The sequence below is a fragment of the Mustela nigripes genome, chromosome 4, assembly GCF_022355385.1.
Source record: "Mustela nigripes isolate SB6536 chromosome 4, MUSNIG.SB6536, whole genome shotgun sequence".
NCBI lineage: Eukaryota > Metazoa > Chordata > Mammalia > Carnivora > Mustelidae > Mustela > Mustela nigripes.
The window spans coordinates 44,364,277-44,389,569 of record NC_081560.1 but is presented as its reverse complement, the minus strand read 5'-3'; the positions used below and the strand labels follow the sequence as shown (position 1 = coordinate 44,389,569).

At 43.7% G+C, this 25,293-nt stretch overlaps 1 protein-coding gene across 10 annotated transcripts in view; it reads right to left on the bottom strand.

Annotated features, from left to right (window-relative positions):
* The window catches only part of PDE1C (phosphodiesterase 1C), a 502,891-nt gene that overhangs the window by 292,948 nt on the left and 184,650 nt on the right, over positions 1–25,293 (bottom strand). Inside the window, exons 1-2 of one of the 10 annotated variants that reach the window (XM_059396613.1) lie at positions 13,159–13,601; positions 12,440–12,542 (exon numbers count right to left, since the gene is read on the bottom strand). The exons of 6 other annotated variants lie outside the window; for them this stretch is intronic. In XM_059396613.1, coding sequence (XP_059252596.1) covers positions 12,440–12,540 — 101 coding nt within the window. In that variant the 5' untranslated portion in view covers positions 12,541–12,542; positions 13,159–13,601. 3 more of the 10 variants (XM_059396614.1, XM_059396611.1, XM_059396617.1) reach the window with 3 other exon arrangements.

The following is a 25,293-nucleotide window of genomic DNA, read 5'->3' as shown; positions in this document are numbered from 1 at the left end:
AATCCATGTAGGCAATGATTCTATTTTCCTGCTTGGCCAAAGATCTAAGGAAATACAAAAAATAAAAAATAGTGAAGTGACATAAACTCACTTTCACCTAGAATAGCCCAATAATTAAGAAAGGGTTGTTTTTCTGTAAATCTTCTAGAAAATCTTTCTGCTCGCTTTTTTATTAGGGATAATTGTCCCACAGACTCACACCCTTTCATTTAGCCTTCTTAGTAAAGGAAAATCATACTCAGGGTCAGCAACTCCCAAAATACAAAATTGCAATATGTTTAACCCAAAGTGATGAGATCAAATTCAAGTGAAGAAGTGAGGTTTGGGGGTAAGGGTGGTGAATCTGAAGAATGAGAGAATGCTAATCTGAAACAGAGCTATGAATAAGACAATCGATTCTTAACTCATTCCTGGAAACAGCTATATTCCTACCTACTGCTGGCTGGACACTGGAAAGAGGAGAAACCTTTGAGAAAGATTAATCCAAACTGAACAACCCCACAGGAAGCCCCACATGGAATAGCACCAACTCACACAGCCAATCCACACTGTGCCCCAGGCTCCCACATTCTCAAAGCCCTGTTTCTTCTTTGTTCTCCCTCCCCAGCCCCCTTGTCTGCCTGCAGACAGCTGGCCAGACACAGAAATCCAAATCTCTTGTGCATGCCTGCTTCTCTCCTGGGCCTGGGTTAAAAATTCCAGCACTCAAATTACCGTCCAACAGCTCCCCAAATGGGACCCCTCCCCAAAGAAAGCTGAAATCTTCCTCTGGAAAGCAAGGGGTTTTGAGCAGACCAAGCATTATTCCCATCTTGCTTTAAGCGAGGCAGTGAGCTAATTACTGGCACCAGCAACAAAATATGGAAAAGGGTTTTTCGAGAAAGAAAATAGAAAGTAAATATCATGCTTGTAGAAGTCCAGGTAGTACTTTTTTTTTTTTTTTAAGATTTTATTTGTTTACTTGACAGAGAGATAGAGATCACTAGTAGGCAGAGCAGCGGACAGAGAGAGAGGGGAAAGCAGGCTCCCTGCTGGGCAGAGAGCCCCAGGTGGGGCTTGATCCCAGGACCCTGAAGATCATGACCTGAGCCAAAGGCAGAGGCTTAACCACTAAGCCACAGGTGCCCCAAGGTAGTACTTTTCTGCATAAGTTATTTATCCCTCTGGTCACGCATTTACAACCACTTGCTGTGTTATAAGTACAAGAAAACTGCGTGGGTGGGACTGAAGAGGTTTTTGTGACCACTTTCCTGGGCGCCTGGCTCCCGTTTAGATAAACATCAATAAAAAAGGCTGAAAACAAAAATATTTCTTAATATCTGTGCAACACTGCCTAAGTGGGGATAAATCCAAAGGATTAAGACAACATCTTACTCTTTATAGATCTATCCCTGCAATTAGGGGAGGGGTAGAATTTTTAACTTGAATTCTCCAGGGAGTTGCTTCAGCTCCCTACTTTGTTCTTCCCCATACGTAGTTAGCCAGAACAAAAACTCTATCTTCTGCCAAGTTTAACGTCAGTGACTGGTCTAATTTTTCCAAGCCTTTCTCATCTACTCCAATAGTATTCCTACTCTTAGTATTCCTTCCCTGATCTCTTAGACCCTTCCTCCCAGCTCTTATCAAAACCTCCTTCTGGCAGAAAGCAGGGGAATTTAAGTCAATATACCAGCTCCTGGGGAGCAAAGGTCTTTCCTATTTCCTCTGAAACCTTCTCTCCCAGGAACATCATCCATATAAGGCTCTTCTCTGGACACAGACTCTGTAAATTTCAACAATTTAAATGTGGTAGAAATGAGGCCAATATCCAAAATACAGGGGGAAAAAAGGGAAAAAAAATTAAGTGGCAGGTGCTTTACAGGGACCATTTTGAGCTTCTACTGCCAATGGAAATGAGTTGAACATTGGAACCAAATTCTCCTTGAGGATAACCTTTACTGCAATTATCCAAAGACTCCAAGAAATGGGTACTTGAACAATTCCTTCATTTTTTTTTTAAACGATGACTAATTTCAGTCCATAGTTTTATAGAAAGAATGACAATTCTAAACAATATTTATGGGGCTTCAATTTACAGTAATTAATCCTTTTGTTTCACAAATAAGCAACACAGGACTCTCTTCATGAAAGTGTTTATGGTTCCTCATAGTTAGCAGACGGGATTTCCAAATAGCAACCACCTGGACTAGTATACTAAGTATAAAATTCTTCGGGGGAGGCATTTTAAAGGTAAAGACCTGTCAGAGTCATTCTTAGATAAGAGTCAGAGAGGTAGAGGGAAAAAGGGTCAGATATTAGTCAGAATTTGAACTATTCCTAAAACACACATGGAAGTAGCTTTCAAAAACTAATCTTTCACTACTGGATTTACTCAGAGTGTCTCTAGAGTACAGGAAAAGTCTTGGTTATTTCAGCATTTTGGTTGTTTGGAATCTGGATAAACAGAACTTAATGTTCTTTGGATGTCCAATAGTGACTTTCAGCCAAAATATCCAACACATTCTTACGTTGATTGTTTAAGTTTTCACTCTTCTGGTGGCCTTAAGGCAAGGAAAGCTTCAGGGGAATCTTGAATATTAGGTCCCTCTGGAAGAGAATGAAAGTGAAGGGAGGGAGGGCCATTTGGGGAAGCCCTTAAAGAGAGAAAGGGCCGTGAACAAGGCACATGTAGTATGGAGGGTGAGAACCCCAACAGGACCTATGCACTGCCCCAAGAGACAGAGAGCTGGTGTGTCCATCAAAGGCCTCCTCTAGGACAGCATTGTCCCCACAGGGTAGCACTGGGCAAGCCTAGACAAAGGATGGCCTCCTGCAAAGTCCAGAGAACCCCCACCCAGCCAACCTTCAACAGGCTGTATGGTGGTGGCTGGGCTCCACACTTTGGGTCTCACTGCCTGGCTCATGCCCTGTTTTCCCAGAAGGTCCGTAATGAGGGGCTAGATTCCATTTGGCTTCTTGGGTCACGGTCTCTTTCTACCTTTAGAATATTGGGAATGATCCTTCCTACCCTCCAGGTTTCTGTCTCTACTCCAAATCTATGTTATGGTGAGCACAGCACCAAGTAGTCAACATAAGGATTCCAAGCAAAGCTATGTACACCATGGCTAGCTGGCCTTTCCCATATGCTGAATTTAAAAAAAAAAAAAATGCCAATGAGAAAATATGTATAAATTTACAGTCTTCTGGCACCTTCTGTCAGACCATTTAGGGTGTCACACTAAACTGTGTTCTCTTATGTGTGTATGTCTATGTATATATACAAATATACCATTTTTTTTCCTTCTTACTTTGTTGGGCTATCCATTATACCTTCAATCCAGAACTTTCATCTCCAGACCCACTTATCCAACTGCTCATGCCTTCCCAATATCTCCTCAAGGACATCTTGTAGGTCCCTCATATTCAATATGTCCAAAACTGAACTCATCTCCATTCATTCTGCTCCCATGCACAACAAAACCTGCAATCTTGCTCCCCCCTCAGTGGTCCTGATCTAAGTAAATAGCATCTGGAAATGAAGCAAAAAACCTGGGAGTTATCCTAGATTCCACATTCTTCCTCATTTTCCACATCCAAGTCCTGTTGAGTCTATCTCCTGAAAATCTCTCAAATCCATTCCTACAGACCTACAATGGCTTACCATTGCTAAAACCCCCTGGTCTAAAAAAAAAAGAAGCCTCTTGGCCTTAGCACCTCTTCTTGGAAATTGCCATACCATGAGAGCCAAGAAGAGGAAGAAGCCAATGCATAGGCTAAAGCATCAAAGAAGACAGTGAGGCAGAGGTCCAAGCAAACCGATAGCTTATGGACCCATAGAAGCCACAGGAGCAGAGATAAGGAAAGCCAGAGGCAAGGGATACTAATACCAATTGTTGGAGTGCGTGCCTACTTTCTAGAGTTTGATTCAATGGATCAAGAATATTCATCACCATCTGATCACAATCACCACCTTTGAGAGACCCACCTTGCTCATACCAAAACAATTCCTTTTGGTCCTTTGCCCTGGACCTGTGACTTTGGGGACTAATTCTGTTTTCATTTGTGGCTGAATGTAACAAGTATATAATAAATCATATCTTCTGCTGCCTTGCCTAAAGAAAAATTAAATAAGTAAAATAAAATAAAATACAAGATCTGATCCCCTTCTAGCTGTGTCTTGAGCCTCCTACCTCCATAGAGTCTTGGCTACAGCTACTTGGCCCTCCTGTTTTTTTCAGAACTTCCATGTTCAACTAGCTCTTTGCGAATGTTTTCCTAGACTTTGAATACCTTAGAATACTCTCCTTCACCTCTTTCCTTAACTAATACCTACTTGTTCTTCATAGCTCAGCTTAAATCTCCCTCAGAGAAGGCTTTCTTGATTCTTGGACAAGGTTTCATCCCCTCACATGTTTCCACAGTGCCCTATAGTTCTTTGTGGCACTCATCAATGTAAATAATTACTTGTGGAATTACATGTTTAATATTTGCTTCCATCAGTAGACTGAATGTTCCCTGAAGAGAGGGAGCCTTTAGCTTGCTTCCCACTCTCTAGTGCCCGGTGCATGGTGAGTGCCAGGAAAAGTGTTTGCTTAGTGAATGAGTGATGGATGACTTTCCTGCATATAGGTGTATGTGTATTCATTCACATATATAAATAAAATTCATTACCTATAATTATAAATTATGTCTTCTTGATTGAATAATTCTCTTAAGCTTTTCATTATTTCACAACCTAAAAACATCTTGGATGTTCATATACTCATGAAGCCTCGTTTATTTTGTTTAATAAGAGCTGTCAAAAAAGCACACTCCAGTAAGTCTGAAGAATACCAAAGCTTCCCATGGACTCAGTACACTTTCTCTAGGAATAGAGTATTTTATTTGTTGTAGAATTCATTTTTTATTATGATGAGAAACTGTGATGGCCATTCTTAAAGCCATTACAGACTACCTTATGGGCCTCATGTTCAACAATTATTTTTCTTAGTCTTTTACTGAAAAACCATGAGTTAGGTCAGGTAAGTACTTTCCCCCCCGTATGGGAAAACTGGAACCAAGCCATCTTCTATGAGCCAAAGAAAATTAAAGATAGAAAATCAAACTAGAAATGCAGAAATCTCTCTGCTTATGGCTGCTTCCCAGCCAACAGAGGCTGTAAAGCTTGGTCAAAATAATAAATACTTAAGTGATAAATACTGAGTTGTAATTGGCTAATAAGTCAGCACAACCAAATTATGTTAAGCAAGCGAGCATGTGCTAATATACTGCATTAGTATTCAAGTACAGAAAGTTTCATTCTAAGTGTAAGAACCTACTTAGCCTTTTTCTATTCACCTCTTTCCTCCCTTTAATACACACTAAGGAAGTATTCAGATGAGACTTACTTGATCTTTAGTAGGAAGAGAAAGACAAAAACAATTCCTCACACATGAATGTCTTCCTTCTCAGAACCCTAGGACCCTGTGTCAATATCACTTAATAAGCAATTAGTTACTGTGCATACTTCTATTGTTTTTTTTTTTAACTTCTCACATGTATAAAGAATTATCTTGTCTCTAACTAGACTCTCAATTTCCTGAGAGCAGGGCTTTACTCCTGATATTTCTACATCTCTTCTGAAGCTCCTAGTATCTGGTATATAATAGGAGTTCTACAAAAATATGCTCAGCCACTTGACATTTTTAATTAAATGAGAGAGTGGAAGGACCCATTAATATACTAAAATATGTAATCTGGTGGACGTAAAGAGCTTTTTAGGTTATTCTTTTGGCATTGCTTTATTAGTGAGAGTCGGGTGAAGCCCATCTTCCCTAGGCCATCTGTTCGCAAGGCTTTACCTCAGAACCATGACTCTCAGACCCCCTGCTCCAGGCCAAAGGTCTTTCCACAGTTCCAGACTGCTATCACCAATAGCTACGTGGATCTCCCAGAGGCAACTCCATTTCAACATGTCCAAACCCAAGTTTATCATCCTGCTTTATCCAAGCCTGCTCTTCTCTCCATGGCCCCTAACAAGGCAAATGGCAACAAACTCACTAAGACATCCAAGCCAAAACAAACTTGGAAGCCAAATTCTCCTTCTCTCTCTCTCTGCTCCAAACCTAAGTGGCTAAATTCAAGAATCCTCTCTAACTGCTCTCCAGACCTCAGATTCCATCACCAGTCTGCCCTCCAGAATAGCCCATCCTAAAATTCAAGTCTCAATCTTTATTCTCTAGCTTAAAGTCTTTTAACAGTTCCTTATAAGGTAAGGGATAAAATGTAAACTCCTTAAAATTACATGTATCAAAATAAAAAAGATTCCACAAGATAAGTGGAGAGTGGGATACACTTCTATGTACGTGCAACATAGAAAAACGTGTTAAAGTACTTATCTCCTTAAATTATAAGCATGTATAGTTTTGAATAAAACAAAAAGCAAATTTTTCAAAATTACATGTTTCACTATCTGGCCCATGCCTTCCTGTCCAACATTATCTCTCACTCCTCCTTGACATGCTAATATCTCCTGTGCCTCTGTACTTTGCACACTCTGTTACCTCCATTCACTAGCTTCTATCTATCCCTCCATATTGTACCTGATACGTTGCAAGAGGACATCACATAGCTACCTTTCAAGGAAAGTAACTAAGGTTCTTGGAAATTGATTTGTAGGGGAAGGTCCCCCTGAGGGACCAGGGACCAATTTGGGGGCCAACTCCTTTTGAGGTGACCTGAGAGATTTCTATCCAGTAACTCAATGTTAGAGGACAGCAGATGGACCCAACCACACCCTCATCTTTTAGGAATTATCAGTGAGAGATGAGCATAGAGAAGGGCACTAGGACTCAGGCTATATCCCTAAGAAGTAGAAGCAGGTTTTCTCATTTTCCATAAAATCAGCTCAGAATTCTGGGCTTATTTATTCTGGTTTATTCTGGGCTGACTAGAGGATTCCTTGTTTTCCTCAAATCTTTGAAAAGACTCCTTCACATCTTTGCAGAAGGCTGATATGAATGAAAAGGATCCGTGTGAGTTTCTTCCTTGTGACTCTAAGGACTCTGCTAGAATAAATCTGCAGCTCACTGCTAGCCTGCAGCACCTTCTCCTGGCATCCCAGGTGGAGGAGCCCCTGTGCGTTCCTCTGTAACTATAGTCAGCACTTCCAGCTTCTCCTTTCAGTCTCTCCTGCTAGCTTGGCAAGAGCCAAAGGGAGGGTATCTTATCTGCTTTTGACTCCCAGAGCTTATCAAAGTGCCTGGCATATAATAGACACTCAGTAGATGTTAATTGAGTAAACTAATGTTGCTTGAACATTGATGGCACTATTAAAAATTTCTGATGAGTACAGAGAAAATACAGCATAAGAGGGCTTAATTAAATAAGAAATATGAAAGCAAAGATGCGGGCTTCTTTACCTATGGCTTTTCCCCACATCTTTGGAAGAGTCACTTAAGCTCTCTGTGCTTCAATGGGGTATTAGTGAAGACTCTTTAAGACAAATCAAACTCCAAGCAACCCAAGCAGAAACAGCCCGATTGGTCCTGTCGCTGGGAGAGCCCAGAATCTGAGAAACAGGTGCAGGAACTGGGGCTTCTGGGAGCAGACCAGGGCTTTCCACTCCATGTTCTCCCCTCTGCTTTTCTCTGAGTGTTGGTTCTCCTGTCCCCTATCACAGAAAGGTCTTCTCCATTAAGTAGGAAGTGGACCCAGTGGCAGCCACCAGGAAAACCCAGAAGGGAAAGCAGCACTCCCCAACAACCAAGAGAGCAGTCTCAATGAAGGACTCTATCACTTCTGCTTGGTTTCCCTGCCACACCTGACTCCTACCACGGCTGCCACTAGGGTGAAATCCTAAGACTGGCTAGTCCTGGACATTGAGCTCATACCTAAGCCAAGGGTAGGGAGTAGAGGGAGGCAGGGCCCATTACCATACGAGGGAGTCAAAAAGCTCACTGAATACTAAAAAATCAATAGTGCTGGTCTGTTACCTTAATAGCCATTTACCTCTCTTTATATGACAATATTGTTTTAGATAATGCAAAAGAAATCATCTTCATAGTGTCACATAAGCAAAAAATTAATTATACTTGGGCAAAATAAATACATGATGGCTTAAATACAATTGTGACAATAAATGCCAAGGAGTCAGTGAAACCTGTTGGCTTGCTCTCAATTAAAAAATATAAAAAGTATAGAAACATTTTTTTGTCATCATAGAACAGGCTGGCAAATAGGAAAACTCTTGATCAGGACCCAAGGTGCAAGTCATGACTCCAACCTATACAGTCCTGAGGTTCCCCGACATCACCAGAGGAATAAAGGGCCACCCTTGTCATATTTTCCCTGATTGGAAAATTCTCTGACAAAACAACCACCGGGAAGGGCTCTTACAGATTCCACCATCTCTACAGAGGAAAGAGGTATGACAATGGTACTGGGGGACAACAGAGGTCTACTGAAACGGAAATGGGGGGGTGGGGGAGAGGCTCCTCCCAGAAATGTAAGCAGACAGCATCCCTTTGGCAGAGATGATTAAAAAGCTCAGGTGTGTAGTATTTGTTTCCCCCTGGCTTAGAGGAACATGGGTATGAGATGGTAGCAGGGCTGCAGAGGGAGAGTGAGGAATACCACAAGCCTCGAATCACAGTCAGCCTCCATGCAAGGTGTTCAGCACCTTGCTCAAGGGAGATAAGAGTCATCATTATAGTAAACATCAAAACTTGCAAGGGTTTTGCAATCTCAAGAGGGGGAGATAGTGTTTAAAATTCCCATTTCTGATAGTCGATGTGCTATTAGCATCCTGATGTTGTTACAAGGCTAGATTAAGTGTTTTTCCCAGGGGCGTCTGGGTGGCTCAAACGCCACCTCAAAACATCTGGGTGGGTTAAAGCCTCTGCCTTTGGCTCAGATCATGATCCCAGGGTCTTGGGATCCAGCCCCACATCAGACTCTCTGCTCAGCATGGAGCCTGCTCCAGCCCCCACCCCACCAGCCTTTCTGCCTACTTATGATCTCTGTCGAATAAATAAATAAATATCTTTTTTAAAAAAAAAGGTTTTCCCAATTTTTTCCCAGAAAAATATGTGAACAGGCTCTAGATTTCAAATACGTATTGAGAATTTACTATATACCAGATAGTACTGGTGCAGGGATACACCAGCAATCAACACAGTCCAAAAAACTATGTCCTCATGAAGTTTATATTTCAGTTGGAGGAGACAGACAATAAACACAATAAGTAAAGTACATAATAAGTAAATAAAATAAATACACATGTAAAATACGTTTACATAATAAGTAAATAAAATACATAGCTTTCAGGTGGTGAGATGTGTAAGAAAAAAGAAACAAAGCATGGGGGGCGCCTGGGTGGTTCAGTAGGTCAAGCATCTGCTTTGAGCTAGGTCATGATCCCAGGGGATCCCACTGGGCTTGCTGCTCAGCTGGAAGTCTGCTTCTCCTTCTCCCTCAGCCTTCTCCCACCTCCCCACTCACGCTCTCAGAATTTCTCTCTGTCTCTCTTAACTAAATACAATCTTTAAAAAAAAAAGGAAACAAAGCATGAAAGAGCAATGGGTGGAGGTTGTAACACGTAAAGGATCATCCCCTATATTCTCCTACATTGTGGATTCTTGGCAGATAAGAACAGCAGTAACAATCCTCTTTCTGCTGGTAAGGACCACTCCTTTCCCACATCTTACCCTGTTCCTACTTCAGTTTAGATTTCTGTGCCCAACCTGGGTAATGATGTTAACAAAACTTAACTCCTGTCTACTTCATGCAATACAGTGTGGATAGATCATGTGGCCTCTAAGCTGACCCCAATATATATTTATCCTCCTTTTTACTATTAAAAAGTTCATATGTGTTCCTTAATGTTTCCGTCATCATCTATTATTTGAACATCTACTATGTGCCAGACCCTGCTCTATGTCCTGGAGTATAGTAGTAAGACACACAAGGTATTCATCCTCAAGGAACTTACGTTCTAACAGAGGAGATGAAAAATTGAACAGTAGACTGAACACAGAAGATACTGACAAGAAGACTGATGCCACTGAACAGTCCAGGTATGAGATGATCAAGTCCTGAACTTAGATGACTCTCAAACAAACTGAACCAAATTCTTGACTGTGTTGGCCTATAAAGCGCCTTCTAAAGGGAGTCAAGGTAATAGTGAAAATCCAATTGTGGCTATTTGGTCTTTCTAAAATGTTGTAAGGGCTGTTTCCTCTCTCTTACCGACAATCTGTTGTGTGGACAAACAGAAACATACCCTTCCACCTCCTATGAGTTTCTATTTTTTGAACAGCAAGAGTGTTATTCCAAATGGTATAAATAAGCATGTCTTCGGTTTCCAGAGTCTTTAGCAACTTATCATAGCACTACTGTTTGGGTTTTTTTGTTTTTTTTTTTAAGTGGCAGTAAGAACCATTAACAGTAGTAAAAAATATATATATATATATATATATGTCACAATAACGATAGTAACATGTCCTTTTCAAAATAGAAAGCGGAGCAACAGATCTCCTCAGATTGCTTTTAGGGAGTGCATTTCAGTAGGAAGGGTAAAGAGAGGAATTCAAAAACACACACTTGGAGAAGAACCAACCCACACCTTTTATGTTCAAAGGCACAGGATGCTGAGTAGATGGAAGAGCCGAGAGAACGAAAATGTGGTTATGTCACACCCCAACACCTTGGGGAGAGAAGCCGAAAAGACAGGAACCAGAAAGCGGTAAGACAGTGTGTTATAAGCACTAAATGCTTTTTCACACACATGCTCAGCCTGGCTGATTTACTCAAACACTCCCCTCTAGCCTGAGCAGCTCCATGGGGTTGGTTGTAGTTATAAAAACAGCCAGAGAGAAGCAGCTCCTGAATGTGTGTGGACAAGTCCCTCCAGCTGAGATTTTAGGGGACCCCCCCCAGCAGCACTTTGATGCTGCCTACCTCAGACCCCGACTTTGCAGACACAACCATTTTCTGAGTGCACCCCAATATGATCAGTTGTAATGTTCATACATACAACATGTGCTTACTGTAAACACCAAATGCACCTCAATGGTCAGGACAGCTTGCCAACCAAAAAGACAAGATCTCCAAGTACCGCCTCTGTCTGCAGCAGCCGGACAACCCAAAAATCATCTTATTTGGCATGGTTTCCTGTGCAGATCCGTGGCAATGAAACTCACTTGGATTACTGATGGAAGGGCTTTTATAAATGGCGCTTTCAATGTGCCATTGAAAACATATATGCCTTAAAAAACATATATGCCTATCCCTTCCCTTTAGAAACTTTGAACATCCCGGTTGGGATGTGGTCTGCTCTAGGATGAAGCTAACTTATATCAGTGCCTTTTTTATTTTGTTTCAGGTTGTGTGTATGTGTGCGTGCGCGCATGCGCGCTTTCAAACATACTAACTACTGCAAAACAAACTGCCAGGGAGCTCCTATTCCTATCACTGTCCATAAGGAAGAGAATGGAGAATATACTTGGAAAAAAAACTGTTGTTGTTGTTTTAGCACTAGATATTTGATGCCAAATGTCTCATGAAATGAGTATCTGGTAGTTATGAAAGGTGTTTTGGGGATCTGCCTGGTCAACTGAGGGACAAGCTGTAAATACACAGCTATCACTAGAGCTTCCTGACCAGGGTAACCAGCTGTTCATTGTTTATGAAATCTTCTCACAGAAAGGACACCTCTCCTTAGCAGGAGATTGTCGGTAAGAGAGAGGAAACAGCCCTTAGCAGAAACAATGAAGTGAATGAAATTCAGAGATCTCTATCCATCAGTCCAACTAGAATTCTGGCCACTGTACTGAAAGCAAATGTGCTATTTCACTATTCTAATATTGCTAGGAAACTCCAATATTTGTTCTGACCCCCCCGCTTTCTCCAGAAACAGACCTACCTTCTAGTAATTATTTCCCCAATAGAAAGAATGCTAAGAAAATATCAGAAGTTGAACTAGACCGGGGCAAGGAAGAGGAAAATTGAGCAGTCAGAATGAATGTTGAATTTGAACTGTTGGTAAGTTCTTGGACCACCTGCCAAGATGTTTGCAAGCATTTTGTAGAGAGTATCTTCCTTTGATTAACACAGTCTGTGGCCTGAGTGCCCCCAGACTTTCCTCCTTGGATAAAAAGATGAGAAACATCTCCGTGGACATTGAGCTAACTACAACTGAAATCTAAAGACATTTCCCCTTCCCCCAAAGAAAGTATGCTATGGAAATAGCAAGGCATTCTAAAATACCCAAAACAAAACAAAACAAAACAAAAAAACCCAAGTCTCTTGGGGGGAAAAAAGGTAGCAGTGACTGTAATTAACCGAGAAGCAGTTGTGGAACGTCCAGGGCTGTATTTAAAGGGACCTGCAGGAAGGGGGTGAGCAGTCACGGCTGTAGCAGGGTCGTAAAATACCGATTGCAGAGAGAAACGGGGTAAGAGAAGTAAATAGATTTACTTACAGCCCTCGGAGCCGAAGCCAGATTTTCTCGATCTGTTCGGGTTGCAGGTACTTCAGAGAGTTGCTCTCAAATTCTTCAATCTCCTTGGTTGGCGACTCCATAGCTGCAGGTTATCACTGGGAGTGAGGCTGTGAGAGTTTGGGCTGGCCCTCTCCCCGCCTCCTCGCGGGTCCGGCCCTCGAGCCCCAGCCCGGCGCCGCGCGCCTTTGCCTGTCACTTTCTGTGCCCCCAAACCTGGACTTACTGCAGGCTCGCAGCACGGGCGACCCCCGGCCCAGGTGCCTCCCGGAGGCAGCTGCAGGAACCAGCCATGGTCCCGAGCACAACAGGAGAAAGCTCCAGGAGAAAGCACCTCGGACCTACTCGGATTTTTTTTTCTTTCTTTCTTTCTTTTATTTTTTATTTATTTTTTTTTTTAAGACAAAGCCACAGAAACGATCAGTGTAGCAGCGGATGGATTTGGGGGAGAAAGGGAGACCGGGTAGGAAGGGGGAGACTGAAGGGAGAGAAGGGAAAGAGGCGAGAGAGGGAGAGGGAAGCGCCAAGGGGGAGCTGGTGCGGGCGGGGTGGTCCGACCTGGAGGCCGCGCACCTCACCGGCCCGCGCCCCCCGCCCCAGCCGCGGGCGGCCCGCGGCTTCCCTCCTCCCGTCCCACCGTCCCACCGTCTCTGCCCAGCCTCGCCGCGTTCGCGCCCCGTCTCTTGTTTTCTTTCACTTACCAGCAGCTCTGCTGACAAGCGAGAAAACTGACAACTGAGAAAAGTCGTCTGTCAGCGCGCCGGGGCTGGCGTCTGGTCTGACACCCGCGGGCGCGGAGGGAGGGGCGCGCGGGGAAGCGCCGTCCGCGGGGCACACGCTCGGGCCTCGGACCGGGAGCCCCGCGCGCGCCACGCACCGCCCCGGCGCGCACAAAACGACGCCCGAGGTGCCCCGCGCGCGCCGTCCCGGGGAACCGAGGGCTGCGGCCCCCCAGAGGGCTGCAGGCAGAACAGCGCGGCGACCTTCCGCGGAGTTCGCGCCGGCAGCTCTCAGGTGCGGCTCACCTACAGGCCCGCCGGAGACCCGGGTCCATTTGAAATATTAAAGCAATTGGTAGGGATTAAAGTAATCACACATCACACTTAAAAAGACCTGATATGTTCTTACTAATGAGAGCCTTCATTTGTCCATCCCTCCCCGCCTCCCCGACCCATGATGGGGTGGGGGGAGGGCATGGGGGGGATGGCGGTGGTGCCGGGAAGGAAAATATAAACCAACACTGAGGAGGTAGGAAGTTCCACCGATTAATGCCACATATTCCTCAAGAGGTCCCTGCAGGGGCGCAATGGTTGGGCAGGCGTTGAGACTGGCAAAGAGGTTCAGCTCCACAAAGTGGCAACTCACTGTGTCCCCCTAGGTCATTCACAGTGTCAATAAAGCACTGTGCTCTGGAAGTATGGGACCAGATAGGGAGTTGGGAAGGGAGGAAGGAGGGGGTATTAGGAGAGAGACCAAAGACGGAAAAATAAAGATCCTGGCTCAAGTTGATTGCAGCCTAACTCCCATCTAGATGAAGCCACTACCACCTCCCAGGGCTATTTCAAAGCTGGGACCCAGGGCTCCTGAGATTCTGGGTGCAGCTTGCCCCTTAACCATATTTCCCTCCCTGGCAGATTCTTTCATTCACACTCCCAGAATCCTTTGGCTAGCCATTAGTTCTATGCCTGCTTCTCAAAAGTAAGATAGTGATAAAGATAACAGCTAGTTTTTCCTCATTTTTCCAGTAAAGTTACAGTCATACGACCTTGATAAAGGAATACAGTGATAGTGTTTAAATCCTAAATGCTCACCCATTTGGTAGTCGGCATTTATTTCCAGAAATTAGAGGTGAGGTGAGAGTGATGGGAATGGCATGACCACCCCCATTCATTCCAGTGGAAGAAAGTGGCTTCCTCAAGGTGAGATGACTGACCCATTTGATTGAAAATGACTTACACACTCACCTACCACACAATCTGAAGTCACCTCATGAAAGTCAGTCCTTGATTTTCTGGAAGCACATACATTATCACTGAGTTAACACATTACCACCAGACAAAGATAGCATTAAGCAGCCAACATGTTAACATTAAATTCATTTATCTGAAAAGAACCTATTACCTACCCAATGTTACCCAGCAGGGAGCAGTAACCTGCTAAAACTAGATGTTTAAAAAAAAAAAAAAAAAAAGACATATTTTAATAACTTGTTTTGGGGATGCAAGACGGGAGGCAGCATGGTTCCAAATGAGGTTACCATCTCTGTGCACCTTGGGCAGCCTGCTGTCAGAATGTGTAAGTATAGTAATGAGGGGAACAGCACACAGGTATCCAAAACTGTCTATAGTCCAAGCACTGCTCTAAAGTTCTATGCTCACATAATACTAGCAACAACTCCAATAGGCAAATACTATTCTTATCATCCCTATTTTACAATCAGGGAACTAAAGCACAGGAGGTTTTCCAGACCTACTAGAAAATGAACTGACCTGGAAAAGACCCGCGTTTGAGTAACGGCTCATTACCCTATCCAGCACAAATCTGTCCCCCCACCGGGTGCCATTTTCAACATGGTTCAAGTGAAGAATTTCGGTATAAAGATTTTTTTTACATCTGTTCCACCTTTATGAGTCTACAAGGTCATCTGGAGAGAACGGGGTAGTGGAGGGGGGGAAGAAACCACAGAAAAGGGAGATGCATGTTGTTGAAAACATATTTTAATTATGGTATGGATTCTCCAAGGACTGGCCTGGGATGAAAGGATGCAAGGGAATAATAAAGCATATTTGTCTTCCTGTCCTCCACCATACCTATCACCTTTTCTTCAGATGTGTGATTTGGATTAAGTCAGAGAAGAGCAAATTTTGGAAGAAAAAGAAAAGGAATAGCCTTTCCCTGCAATTAAGCCAATCAGAAAGGGAAGACAAAAAATATTATTCAAAAATAGTTTCTAAAATGTGGGGCACCTAGGTGGCTCAGTCGTGAAGCAGCTGCCTTCAACTCAGGTCATGATCCTAGGGTCCTGGGATGGAGCCCCACACCAGGGTCCTGAGATCAAGCCTTGCATTGGCCTCCCTGCTCTGAAGGAAGCCTGCTTTTCTCTCTCCCACTCCCCCTGCTTGTGTCTCCTCTCTCACTGTGTCTCTCTCCGTCAAATAAACAAAATCTTTTTTAAAAATAAGTTTCTGAAAAGTAATTTTGTTTCATTTTTTAAAACTGAACATGCATCAGAAAGTTAGCAAGGATACATCACTCTTCTTTATTTTAGAGACACATAGTTTTTGGAGCCGGAGAGACCTTAAAGATAATATGGTCTAGAAGTTTACAAAATTTTTAAGTGACAGAACATTTTATTTAGAATAACATTTTATAAGGGACTCCAATGCTATTTCATGTTGAAAAATTAAAGAAAGAGCTGCTCTGGTTGAATAGGGCAGGGAGGAAATGCGTCATTCTCAGGGGCAGGGTCCACCTCTGCCTTCTCTATCTCCCATTTCTGCGTGAGGAATACGCCCACTTCGCAGATGAGAAAACTGAAGCCAAAGTACCGTAAACTATTTTAGGATTTCTTGCTCCTAAACCAGGGTTGTTTCTAAACTACATTAGGAAAAATCTGTCTGCTTCCTGCCAATAAAGTATTAGTACTATTAGATGCATCATGTTATTATGTTACTCAGATTTTATTCTTTTTATCTATCACAGACAGGATATGTTTGACCGCTGCAGCAACATTATGAACAACAGTTTCCATGGGTAGTCCACACAGAGAGAGGCAATAAACAGATGCAAACCCACCGAGAATCTAAAGATCTAAGGAAATGCAAAGCCACTCACAACTTTGCTTGGGAAGTTAATTTCCACTGTGACTTCCTTACCCAGCTTTTTCAGTAAGACTTTTTAGGAAATCTTATATGGTGAAACATCATATAAGATGTTTAGATACAAATAGATAGAAAATAGAAAATAGAAAAAAAGACAGGCATGCATATATAATATATAATGCATATATACATACATATACATATACATATACATATACACATAAATATAACTGCCAATTTAAAATAGTTCCCCAAATAAACATAGAGTAACTTTGTCTAAGCACTAGGCAAGCCTCTGTATCAGGAGCATTATTAAGTATCAAAAGATAAGAGAGAAAGTGATGTCTCTTTGTGTGGCAGAGTTCAAGGAAAAGCTGAGTGACTCTCCGACAAGGAAGTAGGCATCAGGCTTTATATGTGAAGAATGAGCCCTCAGGTCCCTTTCATCTCTAGGACATCACAACCCAATAATAATCATAAAAACCACAATCACTACTTTTACCTGTTACTGAACACTACTACCTTCTGTCAAGCATCATGCTAAGCACCTCACAGGCTGTTTCATTTCATCCTCAACCAAACAGTTCAGAAGAGTTCCTCATGCCCATTTACAAGTAAAGGCAAGAAGAGGTTCTCAAAGGTCAGATCCCTTTTGCAAAGACATACAGTTAACAAGTGGAAGAGCCAGGTTTTAAACCCAGACCAGAGTGCAAAGCTCCTGTACCTTTCCTTTCTGTGTCCCTGCAGACACATAAAAAGGTAAGTAAAAGGATCGATAACAGAGAAGGTGGGTCTGCAGGAACACAGAGGAAGGGTCACTGATGCTGGGGGGAGAGGGACAGGAAAGCAGAGGTGACATTCAAACTGGATCTTGAAAACGGACGAGAAATTGCTTACATGGAAGATGAGTGAAGGCAGGTGATTCCAGAAAGGGCACACTGAATGAAAAGAAACACAGAAGCACGAGAAGGTGTGGGGTGTGCAGCTGCTCCCAGACTATTTTAGGTGGCTTGACTGTAAGTGCATAACTAAGAAGAACAGGAGGAAGGCTGGAAGGATCAGCCAGGCTATGGTCATGGAAGAAACTCAGGCTCTCCCCACATGACGGAGAATGAGGGGTGATGCTAAGCAGTGGAAGGCATGGTCCCATGTCAAGGGTGCCCGCTGCCCTGAATACACATCATACACTGAGATCAGCTCTCCAGGAACCTGCCAGGGGCATATGCAACAACCATGGGGCAAATGATAGCCAGGGTTCCATAAAAGGAATCTGACTATCAAATACAAATGAGCACCTCGGCCTATGAAGAAGGAAGAGTTGCCCGAAGAAAAGAGACACAACCAGAAAGTGCACGGCATTGTCTCCAAAGAACCCTTCGAGAAGCTTCGAGATCAGGACTGCCTGCTTCAACCTTCATGAAGCTCACCAGCGCCCTTGTTACATTTTTCATGATTTGGCAGTGGCATCATCCAGAGAGTCTGCTGAGGGGGAAGTTCTAGAGAAGACTTTAGGATATGGGAAGTAGCACCGCCAGGCACCGCAGCTCCTCCTTCCCGTTCACACCAGATGTGAGCCAGCCCCATAACACACTGTCAGCGGAGGCTCTCCTCTCCCATCGGCTTCCCTTTCTGGCAAGGGGCCTCTCTGGTGACAGTCACACTGTCTTTTCCCTTTGATGCCTTCTCATTTTGGTTTTATAATTTGGGGCAGACTCAGTCTCAGGAACCACTTCCACCAGGAAAAAGGAAGTACACGAAGAAGGGTGAACCACTAAGGCCAGAGGACTCCCATTCTCTGGCCCATCTGAAATGGGGCTCTGAGTAGCTACCATCTCAGCTACCCAGAGTTTGGCCAAGAGGGGGAGGGGGAGCAGACAGGAGAAGAAATAGGATGCAATCCCAGCTCAGGTGTGGTCTCACTGAACAAGCTTCTGCCCCTCTCTCTCGTAGGATCTTTCACGTGCTGTGGCAAACTCATGCAATGCTTCCAGTGGAGGTGGCACAGGCAAGTAGAGGTCTAAGCATAGCACTAAATCACACGTGACCTGGGATAAGATACTTCCCTTCTCTGGCCATGGGCTAGGTTGGGCTCAGCGGCTGCCAGATCTTTCAGTTCTCACATACCTTTGAAACCCACAGCCTGGCCTGGGATAACCAAACTTTTCATGGGTCCCCAAAAAAGCTACAGAAAAATCTGGAGTCTGGCTAGATTTGACTCTAATAAACACAACTTCAGTTGGTCAATCAGAGCCATCCCTGTATCTCTAAACAAAGTGACCAGAGGGTGACATGTAACTATAGCATTTGTTCCCTATGAGAGATTTGATATGGCCACTGGGAAAGAGAGAGGGTCTATTTATCTTTCCTTTGAGATAATATTATAAAGCTTGAAGTTATCCTGGCACCGGGGTTATCTTTTTACCATGTAGAGAGAGTATACCAGAAAAAAATGACACCAACACAGAGAACAGCAGAGAGAATAGCTACAGACACAAAGAAGCAAAGGTTAAAGGATCTTTTGAGCCCCTTGATCCTACAATGCCTGAAGCCAGAGCTATCCATGGACTTTTTAAGTGGGGAGGATATATGCTATGGTGAGTGCTGTGAATTGTGTAAGACAGATGAATCACAGACCTGTACCCCTGAAACAAATAATACATTATATGTTAATAAAAAAAAGTTTTTTTAAATAAAAAAAGCTCAACCCCTTCCCCAAAAAAGTTATATAAACCAAACAAACAATATGAATCAGACTTCTGCCACTGAAAACCATAAAAATTCTGACTAATAGAACTCCCATGGAGGATTTTTGGAAGCAGTTAAAAAAAAAATGTATGGCCAGTGCCTTAAACACTGAAAGCTCTCCAAGCATAGTAGAGTTCCTCCCCCATCTCATCCATCCAATAGAACATGAAGGCAAGGAACCTGTAAATGGTACAGGACCTTGGGGTGGGCAGGGGACCCGAGGTAAATGTAAGGAGACTTTTTATCTTGATAAATAGGTGCCCCAATAATTTTGTTTCAGTAGCAGTTTGATAATGGCCTACCAAGGCATTGTCATTATTATACAAGTGAGTTCCTCAAAACGATCCTAAAGTGAGTGAAATATGTTATTTTTATCCCCAGTTTAGAGATGAAGTGGATGAGGTCCAAGAGATCTGTTGGCCTCCCTCCACTGATCTACCCTCCACTAGTGGCCAGGTAACACGATAGCACGCGGCTCCTGACTCCTCGCTCTCGTGGCCACTCTGCCTCTCAGAAGACACTGCCAACCCTGCAGAATTAACGTGGCTGTACTAATGAAATTGAAAATTCTGTTCATGTAAAACTGCTGATGCTACAGTCAGCCAAATTCTGACCCAAATGCACATAAATCAGCGGGCTGTTCTTCCAATGGCTGTGAAGCAAATTTGAATGTGGAAAACCTCGGCACAGAAAGGGACCTTAGCAACCCTTTTAGCCAAGATGCTAATCATATGGAGAGGAACAAGTAGCCCAGCCAGTTTCAATGAAGCCCAGTGCAGAAGGCCCAGTGGCAGAGCTGAGAGCAGAAGCCATGGACCAGTGCTCCATTATCCCTGAGCCTCCTTCCCAGATCTCAAGAATGGCTCCTGCTCCCATCCAAGGATGTGGTTCAATGGTTTGTTCACAGATAAGAAGAAGGAATGCCCACTAAAGGCACAGGCCATTGGCAAAGGCTTCCTGGAGGAAAAACTAGAGAAGAGAAACTCCAGGAAAGTGAAAATGCGTGTGGTGGCACAGGTGATGGCAAGGAATGGGTGTGCCTGGTGTAGGGGGCCCCAGGGGTAGGACAGCAAAGGCTGGACATTGAGGTGGGCTGGGGCCACCCTATGGAAGCTTAGACCTTTTATGCTCTTGTCGGTAGGGAACTGTTAAAATCTGTTGAGAAGGTGTGTAGTAGATGCAAAGCAGAATTGATTTAACAAGTATAATTTATAAAGAATAATAATTTTTTTTTCAAAAAATTGTTTTGAACTGCCACAAGAGAAAAAGATTTGCAGATTCTTATCTCTGTAGCAGGACAGGGAGTGGGAGGGTGGGATGACATAGACCCAATGTCACAAACAAATGCCAGGACTTTGAAAATCCATTCATTCATTCAACAAACTTTGCTGAGTGCTTACTATGCGCTAGGCGCCCTGTGGTGAGAGGTATACAGCGGTCAATAAGAAACCCAGTGCCTCCACCATGGAATGTCAGTCTAATTAGGGAAACAGATAATAAACACATCATCACAAATCATTAAATGTGCTAAAAAGACAATAAACAGAATCCAGTACAGAAAACAATTGGGGTGGGGCCTATTTATAAATAGGTTGGCATCAACCAACTACTGCTTTATAACAAACCACCCTCTAAAATGTAGTGGTTCAGAACAACAGCGACCATTTTTTTACCTCTCATGATTTCAGGGTTGACCAGGCAGTTCTTCCACTGGTCTTGTTTGGGGTCTCTCACGCACTTGCAATCATACTATCGAATATGATTTCACGCACACGTGGGGCCCTGGCTTGTGACAGCAAGCGTTCCAAGGGGGGGAAGCTGCCATTCCTCTCAAAGGCTGGGCCAGGATCACTTCCACTGTATTTGTTTGCAATCACAGTGCTAGCTCTGATTCAAGGTCAGGAGAAATAAATTCTACCTTCCAAGGCTGGGGGGTGGGGAGGGAAGAAAGTGACACAGATTTCAGAGCCATCTTTAATCCACCTGTGTGGTCAAGAATGACGTCTGTAAGCAGGGGACAAGGGAGCCAAGCCCTGAAGGAGATAAAGAAGTCATCTAGCTAACAGAAAGGAGGAAAACATTTCTGTCAAGAGGGAACAGCATATGTAAAGATTCTGGTGCAGGAAGGAGCTTGAGGGCAGTTAGTGGTGGCTGGGGTGATGTGGCAAAGAGCAAGGTGGGGGGGTGGGGAGGGGGAGTGGGAAGGGGAGTGGGAGGAGGAGCCAGGGAGGAGCCAGGTAGTGCCTCACTAGAGCCCTGAGGGCAGATTTGAGGGTGGCTTTCCTCTGAAGTACAAGGAGAAATCACTTAGGGATTCCAAGAGGTGTGTTTGTAAAGGGTCACTCTGGTTGCTACATGAAGAGTGTTTGGAAAGGAGTAAGAATGCAAATGATCTCAAAAAGTAACCTGGGGCACTGGGTGGGGCTGTCAGTTAAGAGGCCTACTCTAGATTTCCCATTAGGTCTTGGTCTCAGGGTCCTGGGATCCAGCCCTACCTCAAGGTCTGCACTCAGGGCTGAACCTGCTTGAGGATTCTCTCACTCCCTCTCCCTCTGCCCCTCCCTCCGCAAACTCCTCTCTCTTTCTCTTGCTCTCTCAAAAAAATAATCTTTAGTTTACAAATTAAAAAAAAAAAAAAGGTGACCTGAACTGAGGAGAGATCTAGACCCATGACTTCCAGCATCCAAAACCCACAGTGACAATACTGAACTAATCCAATCAGTGATGAACTGATTTCCCTGTTGGTAGTATTACTACAAGATTCATGAGACTAGTGTCCCAGAGAGCAGAGATCACAAGTGTCCTGTCCGCCACTGTCCCTGAGGTTATAACAGAACAAATGGCCCATGACCAACTGGGCTTTTCAGAGAAGGATTATGAAATGTATTTCATTTATAATCCAAAATGATTCCTGCCATAGGAACTATATTCAATGAGCAAACCCGAGACATGGGAACAAATCCATCTTCAACTAGACGGGAAGCTAATTTGGGGTTGTTTGGGGAAAGGCAGTAAGGCGCTGGCCAGGTTACATTTTGGTGCATAAAAGGTTAACTGTATGTCCAGATAAGTGAAATGTTACTTTTTGTGTGATTAAGGACACAAGGGAAATTAGGGAAAATGCTCCCGAGGGCATTTTCTTAAATTGTCCTCCAGGACACCTAAATGGCCCATTCTATTCCCTCTGATTCTCAGAAGTGAAAGGATTTTTAAGATCCAGAAGAATAAAATAATGTCCCCGTGAATACCTTCCACCCATACATTTTTGACAGATTCATACTAATAAAAAAGACCCTGAATCCTTCCTACATACAGACTGACAGATTCATCAGAAGTTGGCATATGCTTATATTTTTACTTCTGAGATATAAACAGACTCCTATAAGCAGGGTGTGGGACCTGATTTATGGAGAGGCATGGAAATTTATGGGCACAATTGGAAAAGTAATTAGCATGCAAAGCAAATCTTAGCCAGAGGCTCTAAAAACCCTCTGTGCCACCAGTACCACCATGGAACGGGGTGGACTCCCACAGGCACCATCCTGTGGCTACTCCGTTGCCTGGGCTAAATGTAAGTGAAGAAATGAAAATAATTCTCCTCAGTGGGATTTCAGAAGCACTTAAGAAATCTTAACCAAAGCACTGAAAAGAAAGTACCAAGTCCTTGAACAGAGCTCCAATCTTGTCAATTAAGATCCTGTTTGCAGCCCTTCTGGTTTCACTATAGGCACACCAAACACAGCCTTCGGCACCAGCCTCCAGATAACAAAGATTCCAGTTCCTATTTCCCATGCCCACTCAGGCCCACAGAGCATTCGTGAAAATCAGTCCCCACCCTTCACCCATCCACACAACATAGCAGGAGTAGCCTCTCCATCTGGGCCAGAAATTGGTCTCATTTGCCATGGAGGTTCCAATTTTAATGACCACAGTAATCATTTCCCATGTGCTACTGCTTTATGTATGACCCAATCTATCAGAAAACATTCTGCCAGATCAATTCCAAGCAATTCCTAAAGATACTACTATAGCTGGGACTTGGGACCACATTTCCTATTCATTTACTGCAGGATTTATCCATCTCTTTGTTCTAGAACCAGCTGGTCAGAGAGGAAATTTTAATGCATGCATGACCTTTTCAAAATCCCTCCACCTCCCACAGCAAAATCAAACTTGGTGAAGGGTTTATTGACAGCAGGCTGGTCATTTACTCCTGGTCACCTCGGGAGCTTTATTTGATAACTATGGCTCTTAAAAACAACATTCTCATCAAAATGAAAATGTGCATATGTCAGAATCTTGGCAGGGAGACTTCTATCATTCAATCTGATTATAAATTTGATTAAAATTGCAGCGATCACCTACCACCCACAGTTACTATCTAGCCCCGGAAACCACGACTAATAAAAGCATCATCATAAACCACTTAAAACATAAAGGAAATGAGGTGGGGGAGGAATGGGGGGAAGAATAAAGGGGAGAAAAAAAAAAACACTTCTAAAAAAGGCTACAGAAATTTAAAGACAAAAAAAACCACCTTCTGAAAATGTGGTGATTGGACTTTTCTCTTTCTCTTTTCTTTAAGCCAATTAAGCACGTGCTTAAATTTGAGTGCTTATCAGAGTTTGCTCTCCAAAAGTACATGTGAACGCATTATTCTGGGCATCTTGGCAGCAGCCTGACTCCGCGTCATTTCGTGCTGCTGGCTGAGCCCATCTCGCCCGGCATTTGCAAACATCGAGGACACGCTTTTCTCATTGGCCAGGTCCTCCAAAGCGGCCAGAAGCTCGCAGCAGCGGCGAGGAGGCTCCCTTTGTCCCAGCTGCTGCTAACCATCACGCCAAATCAATATCCCCTCGGAAGGCGCTTTCACCTTTCACTGCAGCAATTGATAGCGCCCCAGAGGCTCGGTGACGTCGCTGGGTGTTTGCTCAGCGAAGGAAAATCCCTCTTTGCATCACCGCTGGCTCTGTCCTCACTCCCAGTGGAGCGCGCTTGCCTGTCCTTAATCACCCGTGAAATGGTGCGGAGGAGGGGCCCCCCCCGCGGAAATAACCCAAGGGGACGACCAGCTGTGACTCATGCTTTTCACCTCTGAAGGGAAGTAACATTTTGGAGCAGGATTCCACTCTGGCCTGCCTCCAAGGGACACAAGAGAGAGAGAATACCCTTCCTGTTCTCCACTGACAAGGACCCAGCGATGCCGCTGGAAGAAAAGGGCCAACATCAATAATGCATTGGGATCGTGGCTGACATAGTTTTCAGCTATCTGGGTAATTGAGCAGTTGTCAAAATATAGCTCTAAAAGGCCATGTGCATACAGAGCCTTCACTGTTCCGGAAAGGGCAGGCTTAACCCTGCGTAGTGTCCATAGGACATATCCAGTCTCTCCTCTCCCCCAAAATAAGTATTTGCTACCAATGTGAGTTAGTAATAGTAAGAGTAGCAGTATAATAATAAGAATAGCTACTGTTTACCATATGTAGTATGTATCACCCTCTTTGTAAGCATGACAATGCTTGAAAACTTCAGAGGAAACTTAACTTGCCCGAGGTCATCTAGTAAGTGGCAGAACTGGATTTAAACCGAAGCCTGTCATTGGCCTACCCACTATGGTGTCTCCCCAAAGTAGGTATTTTTGTGTAAGCTGGAAGGCTAATGCTAAGCGTCTGGTTAACCAACAGCCCTCTCACCCACAGCCCTCTGATAACGGTACAATGACTGCAACTGCAGACCATTTCCAGCCATCTTTAAGTAGCTTTACAGACAAGAACAGGGAGAGGAGAGTACAGCCACGACCACTGACCCAAGACCACACAGGCAGACAGTGGCAGTATGCTGAAATGAGAAGGCCCTTGCAGTGAGAAACTTAACAGCTAGTCTCTTAGCAAATTTCAAGTATACAATATAGGAGTACTAACTGTAAGCCACCATGCTACGTATTAGATCTCCAGGATGTACTCATCCCGAGTAACAGAAACTTTGTACACACGTTGCTTGTACCAACAAACCTCTGCCCAACATTGCCCCATTCCCCTGCCCCCTCATCATCCCTGGCAGCCACTGTTTGACTCTGCTTTTATGAGTTCAACTGCTAAGAGTATATCTTAAGTGTTCTCAGCACCCAAAAAAAGTGATTATGTGAAGCGGTATGTTAATTAGCTTAATTGTAGTAATCCTTTCACAGTGTATACATATATCAAAATATCACATTGTGCACTTTAAACATATACAACTTTTATTGGTCAGTTATACCTCAATAAAGCTGAA